General features: G+C 47.9%; 1 protein-coding gene across 1 annotated transcript in view; it reads right to left on the bottom strand.

Annotated features, from left to right (window-relative positions):
- The window catches only part of LOC137427127 (solute carrier family 12 member 5-like), a 369,173-nt gene extending 356,697 nt beyond the window's left edge, over positions 1-12,476 (bottom strand). The window contains exon 1 of the mRNA XM_068116316.2: positions 12,364-12,476. Coding sequence (XP_067972417.2) covers positions 12,364-12,466 — 103 coding nt within the window. The 5' untranslated portion in view covers positions 12,467-12,476. The remainder of the gene's footprint in view (positions 1-12,363) is intronic.
- Positions 12,477-12,748: the final 272 nt, after the last annotated feature.

Genomic DNA, 12,748 nt, shown 5'->3' with positions numbered 1-12,748 from the left:
GAGAGAGACCACACACAACGACAGAGAGAGACCACACACAACGACAGAGAGAGACCACACACACAGAGAGACCACACACACACACACAGAGACCACACACACACACACAGAGACCACACACACAGACAGAGAGACCACACACACAGACAGAGAGACCACACACACAGACAGAGAGACCACACACACAGAGACCACACACACACACAGAGACCACACACACACACAGAGACCACACACACACACAGAGACCACACACACACACAGAGACCACACACACACACAGAGACCACACACACACACAGAGACCACACACACACACAGAGACCACACACACACACAGAGACCACACACACACACAGAGACCACACACACACACAGAGACCACACACACACACAGAGACCACACACACACACAGAGACCACACACACACACAGAGACCACACACACACACAGAGACCACACACACACACAGAGACCACACACACACACAGAGACCACACACACACACACACACACACACACACACACACACACACACACACACACACACACAGAGACCACACACACACACAGAGACCACACACACACACAGAGACCACACACACACACAGAGACCACACACACACACACACACACACACAGAGACCACACACACACAGAGACCACACACACAGAGAGACCACACACAGAGACCACACACACACACACACACACACACACACACACACACACACACACACACACACACACACACACACACACACACACACACACACACACAGAGACCACACACACACAGAGAGAGACCACACACACACAGAGAGAGACCACACACACACAGAGAGACCACACACACACAGAGAGACCACACACACACAGAGAGACCACACACACACAGAGAGACCACACACACACACAGAGAGACCACACACACACACAGAGAGACCACACACACACACAGAGAGACCACACACACACACAGAGAGACCACACACATACACAGAGAGACCACACACACACACAGAGAGACCACACACACACACAGAGAGACCACACACACACACAGAGAGACCACACACACACACAGAGAGACCACACACACACACAGAGAGACCACACACACACACAGAGAGACCACACACACACACAGAGAGACCACACACACACACACACACACACACACAGAGACACACACACCCACAGAGACAGAGACAGAGACACACACACCCACAGAGACAGAGACAGAGACACACACACCCACAGAGACAGAGACACACACACCCACACAGAGACAGAGACACCCACACAGAGACAGAGACACCCACACCCACACAGAGACAGAGACACCCACACAGAGACAGAGACACCCACACCCACACAGAGACAGAGACACCCACACAGAGACAGACACACACACACACACACACACACACACACACACACACACACACACACACACACACACACACACACACACACACACACACACACACACACACACACACACACACACACACACACACACACACACACACACACACACACACACACACACACACAAATCAATGCTTAATCGCTCAAATATCCTACGTCCTTTTATCAAAGGGAGGAGCAAAGCTCCCCTCCCTTTATATGGGATCGTTTCTCTGGATGCAGCTTTAACATGGGGACTGAAAATGCGTTTCTCGGCTTCTACTGGACGAAATTGGCTGCAAATTTCAGAAGTAAATGCTTTGTTCGTTGAGGTAATGCGTTTGAGAACCTTTTTGTTCTGCACTTTGCCACATGACACATACTCTTATGTAAAGGGGCCTTTCTGTATGCCCCTGGCATTTCACCCAAGAATAAACCATCTGTTGAGCCAGCAGTGATGAGTATGACGAGTACCACCCCCAATTTGCAGTAAAAGCGGGGATTTTCAGGTGTTGAAAAATAACAAGTGGTAAAACATTGCTTGCACAAGATATTGAGGAAAGTGCTCAGGAGGGAGTCATTGAAATACCTCAATACCTGGAACATAAATTTTTGGGCATTCTGGGAATGACATTATTTATACTGCCATCGTTACCCTAGGAAAAGCTGCATAATCTCATGGCAACCTTTGAGGCAACATTGCGACCACTTTGCAGTGCAAATGAAAATGGGGCAGGTTGGGTAGCGAGAGTAGCGAGAGTAGAGAGAGTAGAGAAAGAGAAACGGGTGGGTAGCGAGAGTAGAGAAAAAGAACTTTGGCGAAGCCCCGAAACGCTTCCCAGGCCAACCATACTGATTCACCGTCCATGGGACCGGGCCCTTCAGAAACTAATTTACACCTTCACACCGTCTTGCGCCCACTATTCAGATGTGCAACACCGAGCTGAAACACCGCCTTTGCATTTGCAAAAATTTCCACTGGTCACTCCGGAAGAATCAGCTTTCTTTCAGAACGTTTGGAATCCAATTATTCGTAGATGTTTGTTCGAAACATGAGCAGATGTACCATACATCACGCTCAGCAACAATGCGAGGCAGTGGAGGTAGTGGCAACTGGGACAACTGCCGATATACTCAGCAATGAAGGGTGCTTCGGGTGCTTCAGGATTCAATCTCGAACCAGCCACGACTCATGCCCTGCGTTGCTGTCCATCGGATTAAAGTGTCACCCGCTGCCAGCTTGGCAGGATACCCACCGCCATTACAGCCGCTAACACCTTCATGCCGAGACCTATCGATTGGCAATTTGCAAAACGGCCTCGCACCGTCCTGGAACATTCAGGCAAAAAGGCAGCTAGCTTATCTTGATTACAACCTTCAAGCAAAGCACAAGTTTACGTGAAGTATTTACAGTAAATGCATGAGAAGTTTATGTAAAGTATGATGGAAGGTTCATGTACAACAGTGCATGTGCATTGAATCCGTTGTACGGTGAGAAAAAAGACAAGTTGTATCATCAGCAAGATTGACGTGGTTGATAAAAAAAACACAAATGCAATCAGCCAAATGAGTTGTTGCGAAGACAATAAAAATGTCATCTATCTTTACTGACAATGAGGGATTGAATGAGGTGCAGACAAGAAGATAAACTAAAATACGATGACAGGTAAACATACAGGTATAAAAAGATGAAACAAATCAACCCCCATTAGCCATACCCAGCCCATCCCTCGAGCTTGCAGGTGTATTTCCTCACCTTCTCTTTTTCGGTGGTGTTCAACGCTGGTCATGCTGTCAGTCCGTTGCATTTTTAACCTCCACTAGCGAAAAAAAAAACATTACCCCCAAATTGCGGGTGGGATAATTCCCCCAAAATTGTGCACCGCTTAATTCCCCCAAAATTGTGCACCGGTTCATTCCCCCAAAATTGTGGACCGCTTAATTCCCCCAAAATTGTGGACCGCTTGATTCCCCCAAAATTGTGGACCGCTCAATTCCCCCAAAATTGTGGACCGCTCAATTCCCCCAAAATTGTGAACCGCTCAATTCCCCCAAAATTGTGGACCGCTTAATTCTCCCAAAATTGTGGACCGCTTAATTCCCCAAAAATGGCGGACCGGTTAATTCCCCAAAAATTGTGGACCGCTTAATTCCCCCAAAATTGTGAACCGCTCAATTCCCCCAAAATTGTGGACCGCTCAATTCCCCCAAAATTGTGAACCGCTTAATTCTCCCAAAATTGTGGACCGCTTAATTCCCCCAAAATTGTGGACCGCTCAATTCCCCCAAAATTGTGGACCGCTTTATTCCCCCAAAATTGTGGACCGCTCAATTCCCCCAAAATTGTGAACCGCTCAATTCCCCCAAAATTGTGGACCGCTCAATTCCCCCAAAATTGTGAACCGCTTAATTCTCCCAAAATTGTGGACCGCTTAATTCCCCAAAAATTGAGGACCGGTTAAATCCCCAAAAATTGAGGACCGGTTAAATCCCCCAAAATTGCGGACTTGTTAATTCCCCCAAAATTGTGGTCCTGGTAATTCCCCCAAAATTGTGGACGGGTTAATTCTCCCAGAACAGACGACGTGTTAATTCCCCCAGATGTGCAGATGGGTTAATTCCCCGAGATGTGCGGATGGGTTAATTCCCCCAGAATAGCGGACGGGTTAATTATACCAAAATTGTGGATGGGTTAATTATACCAAAATTGTGGATGGGTTAATTCCCCCAGAATAGTAGACTAGTTAATTCCCCCAGAAAAGCGGATGGGTTAATTCCCCCAGAATTGCAAAACAGGTTAATTCCCCCAGAATGGCAGACTGGTTAATTCCCCCAGAATGGCAGACTGGTTAATTCCCCCAGAATGGCAGACTGGTTAATTCCCCCAGAATGGCAGACTGGTTAATTCCCCCAGAATGGCAGACTGGTTAATTCCCCCAGAATGGCAGACTGGTTAATTCCCCCAGAATGGCAGACTGGTTAATTCCCCCAGAATGGCAGACTGGTTAATTCCCCCCAGAAGAGCGGACGTGTTAATTCCCCCAGAAGAGCGGATGGGTTAATTCCCCCAGAAGAGCGGACAGGTTAATTCTCCCAAATTTGCGGACAGGTTAATTTCCCCGAGAATTACGGACTGGTTAATTCCCCCTGAATTGCAGCCAAGTTAATTCTCCCCGACAGGACAGGTTAATTCCCTGGAATTGTGAATGGGTTAATTCCCCCAAAATAGCGGACGGGTTATTCCCCCAGAATTGCGGACAGGTGAATTTCCCCAGAATTGCTGACGAGTTAATTCCCCCTATAATTTAGGGCTGGTTAATTCCTCCAGAATTGCAGACCGATTAGTTCTCCCAGAATAGTGGATGGATTAATTCCCCCAGAATTGCGGGCAGGTTGGGATCTCGAGAGATCTTGCCGGCGATGGCACGGTTTTTCGAAGCTGTACACGTTCTCCACGTTTTTGAAGTTAAGCAATTGTTCACAATTATATTTGTCGAAACTGTATTTATCTTTCGGTGTGTGAACCTATAGTGTGTCCCGAGGAAGATTCTCGGTGTTAATCTTTCATAAATTAATCGTTTCCATTTGCCCCGCATGTGCGGCCTTGTAGCCTTAGGCTTCCCCAGTCAAAGTTTGTCCACTGAAGTTCCTTCCTTCGCTGTTTTTGCTTGGTTCTTAGATATTTCCCTTCTCCCCCGAAAATCTACTCTTTGTCTAACGTTTTAAACCCCCCCCCCCCCCCCCCAAAAAAAACAAAAAAAAAACAACAACATTTATTTCCTTTTCTCCACGTGTGCCATTGTCTAATCGTGTGCTTCTGTCCACGTGCGCTGTCACCCCACCCCCATTATCACCTTGCCTTCCACCTTTTGCCCTGCTCAAGTGACTCGTGGTTGTCCCTCTAGGCTCCCTCTCCCCGTTGGTATTTTTGTGAATAGAAGATTGTTGTTCACGGTTCTGTTTAAATATGTTTAAACTTTCCCCTGCAGTGTTTTATTCAGTGGTATATTACAACACAGTTTTTCTTCCTATTTAAAAGGCTTTTTTCAATTTCCTCTTAAATTCATTCCACTCCCAAAAAAAAAATTCAATCCCATACAACTCTTCCTCACGACATGCTCTAAATTCACATTCATTCCACCCCTCCTCCATCGTTCTTAAATGGATCGCTAACTTGAAAATCACAACAAACCCAATTTGTTATAAATGTTCGTCTTTCATTAATCATCCACTTTCTAAACTCCCCCCTTGCCCCTCCCCTCCTAAACTCCCCCCTTGCCCCTCCCCTCCTAAACTCCCCCCTTGCCCCTCCCCTCCTAAACTCCCCCCCTTGCCCCTCCCCTCCTAAACTCCCCCCTTGCCCCTCCCCTCCTAAACTCCCCCCTTGCCCCTCCCCTCCGAAACTCCCCCCTTGCCCCTCCCCTCCAAATCTCCCCCCTTGCCCCTCCCATCCAAATCTCCCCCCTTGCCCCTCCCATCCAAATCTCCCCCCTTGCCCCTCCCCTCCGAAAGTCCCCCCTTGCCCCTCCCCTCCGAAACTCCCCCTTTGCCCCTCCCCTTCGAAACTCCCCCCAACCCCTCCCCTTCAAAACTCCCCCCAACCCCTCCCCTTCAAATCTCCCCCCCCTACCATCCCTCTCCAATTCGCCCCCCTCCCCCCTCCTCCTCAAAGCCGCCTCCTCCCCACTTCGTCTCCCTTCTATCTCATACCTCCACCTCCCCCAACCTTCTACTTTCCTCTGCCCACCCTCAAACAACCCCTTACTGTGCCTCATCCCATCACCATCAAACCTTTCATCCTCCTCATCCTTCCCTTTCTTGTAACTCTTCTGTAATCTCTGACACACCATCAACTGCTCTCCCTACCTCCCCCTCTCATCCTTCATCTGATCCTACCCTTTCCCTCCCCCGTCCTGCACCCGATGCTCCCCCTCTCTCCTCATTAACGGTATGGACCTCAAACATCCGGGGTTTCGCTCAAACCTGATTGATCTCTCCATTCAGGTTGCTTCTGACAATTCAGACTTGATCTGTTTAACAGAAACTTTCCTCCTTCAAGATGTCTCCGATTCCTTAATATCTCTTCCTGGTTACTCCCTCCTCTGGTATGATAGACCTGAGCCTCGTCCTGGTGGTGGGGTTGCTATCCTCACTCTCCTTGCACTGCCCTCTCTCCACCCCACCCCCAGGAGTACCTCTGGCTACGGATTCCTCTCCGCTCCCACCTTTTGTGCATATGCGTTCTGTACCGTGCTCCAAACAGTGATGACTCCATTTACATTTCGCTGTCTGACATGGACCAACTTCTATCAACTCATCCAAACTCTCTCTTCCTCATATGTGGCGACTTCAACTGTCATCATGCCAGCTGGTTGGGTGTGGGTTCCTCTCTCACCAGCCATGGCACCTCAGCAAAGGACTTCTGCGACTCATTGGGACTGACACAATCTGTCAATTTCGCGACCCGGATCTCGGTCAATGATTCCAGACTTGGTTATGACAAACTTCCCTGCAAATGTCTGCTGCTCTTCTTCTGCTCCAATCGGTTCTTCTGATCATGTGCTTGTTAAAGTGGACATATCTCTGGCCATTCGCAGAGAGCCTCCTCAGCACCGACGAGTCTGGCATTTCACTCAGGCTGACTGGCACGGTCTGCAAGCAGCCATCAATCATCTGGACTGGTCTCCCATATCGACTGCCTCTGACATCAATTCTTCCTGGGAATTCTTCCAAAGCAAACTGCTCTCTCTCTCATGCACAGATTTATCCCATCTCATCTTCAGGTGTCTTACCCTTCCTCCCATCCATGGTACACTGAATCTTGAGGCAGTTGCCCTGAAACAACTTGCCTTTGACTATTGGAAGGCAAATCCAACTGAAGGCAATCTCAGTTCCTTCCAGCAAGCTCGGAACAAGTGTGGGTCTACCCTCAGGAGTGACAGGAAGCACCATCTCTCCACACTCAAGAATGAGCTCTCAAACCTCTCCTTCCTCCAAATCCTGGTGGCGTCTGGTCAAATCCGTTTCTGGTGTTTGTTCCCCCTCCATCCCCTCCCTTACCTCAAATGGCTACACAGTTGACACCGTGTGACAAAGCCGAATGCCTCAACTCTGTGTTTGCCTCAAAATCTTATGTCCCAAACCCATCTCTCTCTGTTCCCACCTTACCCAGTCGAACCCAACTACTACTGGACTCTGTGTCCTTCTCTCCTGACAAGGTGGAGAAGTTTTTGTCAAACCTAGACTCTGATTCTGCAAATGAACCAAACGGCATCAGCCCACGGGTCCTAAAATCCTGCTCTGCCGCTATATCTCACCCTCTCTCTGTTCTTTTCACCCTCTCTTTTGCTCATGGTCATCTGCCAGCATCTTGGAAATCAGCAAACATTACCGCTTTACACAAAAAAGGTGCAAAAACAGATCCTTGCAACTACAGACCAATCAGCCTGCTCCCAATTATCAGCAAAGTCATGGAATCCATCATTGCTTCGGATATCAAATCCTTCCTCTTCTCCAATGGCTTGATCCCTGATCATCAATTTGGATTCAGACCAGGTCATTCTACTCTGGACATGTTGCTTCTGCTGTCTCAACAATGGATGGAGGTCCTAAATGCCAAACAGGAAATCAGAGCCGTCTCCCTTGACATATCACGTGCCTTCGATACGGTCTGGCACCCAGCTCTGCTCACCAAACTCTCCTCCTATGGTATCCATGGAAATCTCCACGCATGGCTTACGGACTTCCTCTCTGGTCGTAGTCAACTTGTGGCCCTGAATGGATTTCTCTCATCTCCCCTTTCTGTTCTGGCTGGAGTTCCCCAAGGTAGTGTTCTGGGCCCTGTGCTATTTCTGGTCTTAATCAATGATCTCTCAGACTCTCTGGAAAGTCCTCTCCATCTCTTTGCTGATGACTCCACTCTCTGCCGCTCCATTCCTCATCCCTCAGATCGGCAGTCTGCAGTCTTCTCACTCTCTGCAGACCTGGACAAAATGAGACTGGTCAAACAAGTGGAACATGTCTTTCAATCCTGACAAATCTCACACTCTTACTATGTCTCTCCGAAAAGACCGACTGGAAAACCCTCCCATATACTTTCTCAACAATGCTCTCCAAGAAGTTCTGTCGGTCAAGCTTTTGGGCCTCACTATCTGCCATGATCTTTCTTGGGAAAACCACATTTCCAAGCTGGCCTCCAAAGCCAGTCGCCGACTGGGCATCCTCCGTCGTGTGAAGTCCTTCCTTGGCACACCTGAGCTCCTCACCACATACAAGGCTTTCATCCACAGCTCAATGGAATACCGTTCCCCCCTCTGGGCCGGTGCTCCTGACTCACACCTAGCTCGGCTTCACGCTGTTGAAACCAAAGCTTTCAGAATATTTGGAATCTCCTGCGATGAAGCTAACTCGGAGGGCCTTTAACTCACTCACCGCAAGCAGGTTGGTGGTCTTCCTGTCCTCAACCGACTCCTCTCCGGCCTTGCTCCCCCAACTCTCTCTGTGCTCTGTCCCCCAAATATTCCTACAGGTCGCACAAGATCTGCCAGCGAACCCTCTTATGGTTAAACTGCCAAAATCTAGGCTCTCTGCTCACCTTCACTCTTTCATTCCCCTTTTCTCCTGCCTCTGGAACAAACTCCCCCACTCCCTTCAATCCCACTCCTCCCTCCAGGTCTTTAAAACAGCTGTTCACCACCATCTCTTATCTTCCCCCATCCAAAACCTTGACCTTTTCTACCGCCGCTAATTCACCCCAGATACACTTTTTTGAAATTCCAACTTTTCCTGGAAGTCCTTCCAGTGTCCATATGTTTCATACCTCTCCAGCCTCCCCCCCCAAGCCCTCTCCCTCCCACATTTCTCTCGATGTCCCTTCTCTCAAATGTTGTTTGTGTCCTTCCCCCTCTCTCTCTCCATCTTGTCTACCGCTCCCCTTATTTTGTGTTTCATGTGTCGGTTTGACTTGTTGTGTGATTAATGTTAGCTCTTTCACGAGAATCGATCTTGTATCCAAAAAAAAAAAAAAAGGTTCGGTGAATTCTCCCAAAATTGCGGACTGGTTAATTCCCACTAGAATTGCAAAATGGTTAATTCCCCCAAAACTGAGGACGGGTTATTCCCCCCAGAATTGCGGACTGTTTAATTCCCCAAGAACAGCGCACGGGTTAATTCTCCCAAAATAGCGGACTAGTTAATTCCCCAAGAATAGAAGACAGTTTCATTCCCCCAGAATTGCGGAGGGGTTAATTCCCCCAGAATTGTGGATGGGTTAGTTCCTCCAGAATTGCAGATGGGTTAATTCCCCCAGAATAGCGGACTGGTTAATTCTCCAAAAATTACAGACGGGTTAATTCCCCAGGAACTGCGGACAGGTTATTCCCCCCAGAATTGCGGACTGGTCAATTTCCCCAGAATAGCGGACAGGTCAATTGTCCCAAAATTGTGGACTGGTTAATTCCCCCAGAATAGCGGATGGGTTAATTCCCCCAGAATTGCGGATGGATTAATTCATCAAGAATTGTAGGCGGGTTATTTACCCTAGAATTGTGGGAAGGTTATTTCCCCCAGAATTGCAAACAGATTAATTCCCCCAGAATTACGGACGGATTAATTCCCCCAGAATTACGGACGGATTAATTCCCCCAGAATTACGGACGGATTAATTCCCCCAGAATTACGGACGGATTAATTCCCCCAGAATTACGGACGGATTAATTCCCCCAGAATTACGGACGGATTAATTCCCCCAGAATTACGGACGGATTAATTCCCCCAGAATTACGGACAGGTTATTTCCCCCAGAATTGTGGACGTGTTATTTCCCCCAGAATTGCGGACGTGTTATTTCCCCCAGAATTGCGGACAGGTTATTTCCCCCAGAATTGCGGACAGGTTATTTCCCCCAGAATTGCGGACAGGTTATTTCCCCCAGAATTGCGGACGGGTTGATTCCACCAGAATTACAGACGGAAGAATTCCCCCAGAATTATGGACTTTTTTCGAGAATTCCCCAGAATCAAAGCTTTTGCACCTTTCTCAGCTTGTCGGTCAAGGTATGGAAATCCTCATCTTGAGATCCCGAGGCATTTGGGGACGATTTCTCGCCTGCAGTTATTGTGTTTTCATGTTGATGTTGGCTTCGAGGACGTCTTTTAATCTCAATTTCTGACCTTCACGAGGTCTCTGGAAAGGGCTCAGTTGGAAAAAAAAAGGATACCGACACAATGGCTTGAATGTGGGCTGCCAGGGTAGCCTAGAGGTAAGCACACTTGCCTCTAAGCTGTCTAGCTTGGGTTTCACAGGCAGAGCGATTCATCAATGTGTGCACCATCCCTCAGATGGACGTGAAAACTGGGTGTCCCGTCTGCCAGCATTTGTTGGTGGATGTTAAAGATCCCATGGTGTCCTTCGCGAAGAATAGGTGAACTATCGCTGGCACCTTGAACAAATTGCAAATTCCTGCCCTAACTAGTACAGGGGACTGCATGGGTGGCACAGCTGCGCCCTCACCAATGATGCTACCCACAGCCTTGTGCTGCATACGAACGAAGATTGTTTCAATTCAAGTGGTTTATCGCACTGGAAGTACACTTGCATTGGTGCATCAACCTTCTCAGGTGATGGGAAGGATTCGTTGGTCAAAGTAATGTTCTAAAATATAAAGATGTTTTCTGGAGATTACCCATGTCTCGCATCCAAAACCGAAGTGTAGTGATTATAGCAGCCTGGTAGATTAAGAGTTTGTTTGGATTGAAAAACAAAACGTTCATCGAAGAGTTTAGACTAAAAAACAAACAAACTCCAAATGTAGTACCAACACATTAGATGCGATGTTGGATTGCTTCATAAATGGTCTTTGTGAGAGATAACAGCATTTGTGACAGGTAATAGCCAAGATAGGTGAACTGGGGGGGGGGGGGGGGGGCGATGGAGCAGCTTTGTTTGACATTGGTCCTGGTAAGAAAGGGGTCCGGTTTCTTGATGAGAATGGTTACAGACATGTCGTCATGAAAAGGCTTGATGACAGAAATTAATTTGGAGGGAATATACAAACTGCTCAACAGAGCATTCCGTTTTTGCTCTTTTTCCAGATCTAAGGCTCATAGTGGAACATGCACACGCACAAATATATCATAACAAATAATGGAATACTCGACATACAACAGCCACTGAGCTTGCTGGAAGTGGTCATTTCCCGGGATGCTCTGGGTACCAGTAACGTCACAACAATGCCACCACCTTTCTCACCGCACAGAGCGGGCCATTCCCTCATGAGGAACTTCATCCTCCCCATGGATTCCAAACTATCGGGATTGTCCATGCTTTTATCCTTTTAAATGTTGAACATTAAGCAAGGAAGCAACACGTGCCATTTTTATGAAGTCTTTGTTATGACTCAGCCGGGGTTAGAACTGCCGACCTCCCAGACTCGGAGCGGACACTCTAAACATCACACCACATAGTCTGGTTTACCAAGTCAAACCCAAATGTTAGGTCGATGAAGACCATGAAAAGGGGCTGATGATATTCCCAGCATCATTCCTGAAGTTGTCGTATTGCAAAACACACAATAAGGCAGTCGGCAGAAATGTTAGCATGAGTTCTGAGGAATTCTCCCATCTGCGTCACCGACATGAGACACACACCGTAGTGCACGCCATCTTTCAAAAGCTGGCCATCCTTTTTACAATCACGTCCTTTTTACAATCACGTGGAGATACAGCTTCCCATGGCATTTTTCACGAGTCACCATTTGTGTGACATGCGAATAAATAAGACAAAATAACCTTATCGATGAACCGGCAATATCCTGAAAATATCATTTAAGGTGCTGGCACTTTGGTTTCAAGAAAACACAAGATTCAAACAGACCCTCATAGACCCACATAACAATACAGTTTCATCACAATATTGGCCAGAACATTGTGCCAAAAGGTAGTGCAATTTACCTGCCAAGTCTTTGTGTCCCTGCATCTTCTGCAAGCCGGGCAGCACGTCGAACCCGGTGCACGGCACATCGGCGGTAGGAAGCACGGTGAAACGCACAGACATGTCGCCGGCAGGGCCTGAATGAGGAAGGGAGGAATTGTATGCCATGTTTGGTTTTCATAGAGGAAGATGGACGTTCAGACATAACATGTGAACATCTAGGAGCATTAATTTGTGTATGGTGTGAGCTACAGCAACCACAAACTCACTCAAAAAGCAAGTGGTACAACCTGGTGTCAAGGAACATCCAGGAAGACCAGAGCACTTGCTCTCCGCAGGAAGATGTGGAACCTAGCCAGGGTGCTGGAAATGCCTCGCCGAGGTTGCACAGGTTATTTCGATGAG

Source organism: Myxine glutinosa, chromosome 5 (genome assembly GCF_964187855.1).
Source record: "Myxine glutinosa chromosome 5, kmMyxGlut1.1, whole genome shotgun sequence".
In the NCBI taxonomy this organism is placed as follows: Eukaryota; Metazoa; Chordata; class Myxini; order Myxiniformes; family Myxinidae; genus Myxine; species Myxine glutinosa.
The sequence above is the reverse complement of the archived record's forward strand: the minus strand, read 5'-3'. Positions and strand labels throughout refer to the sequence as shown.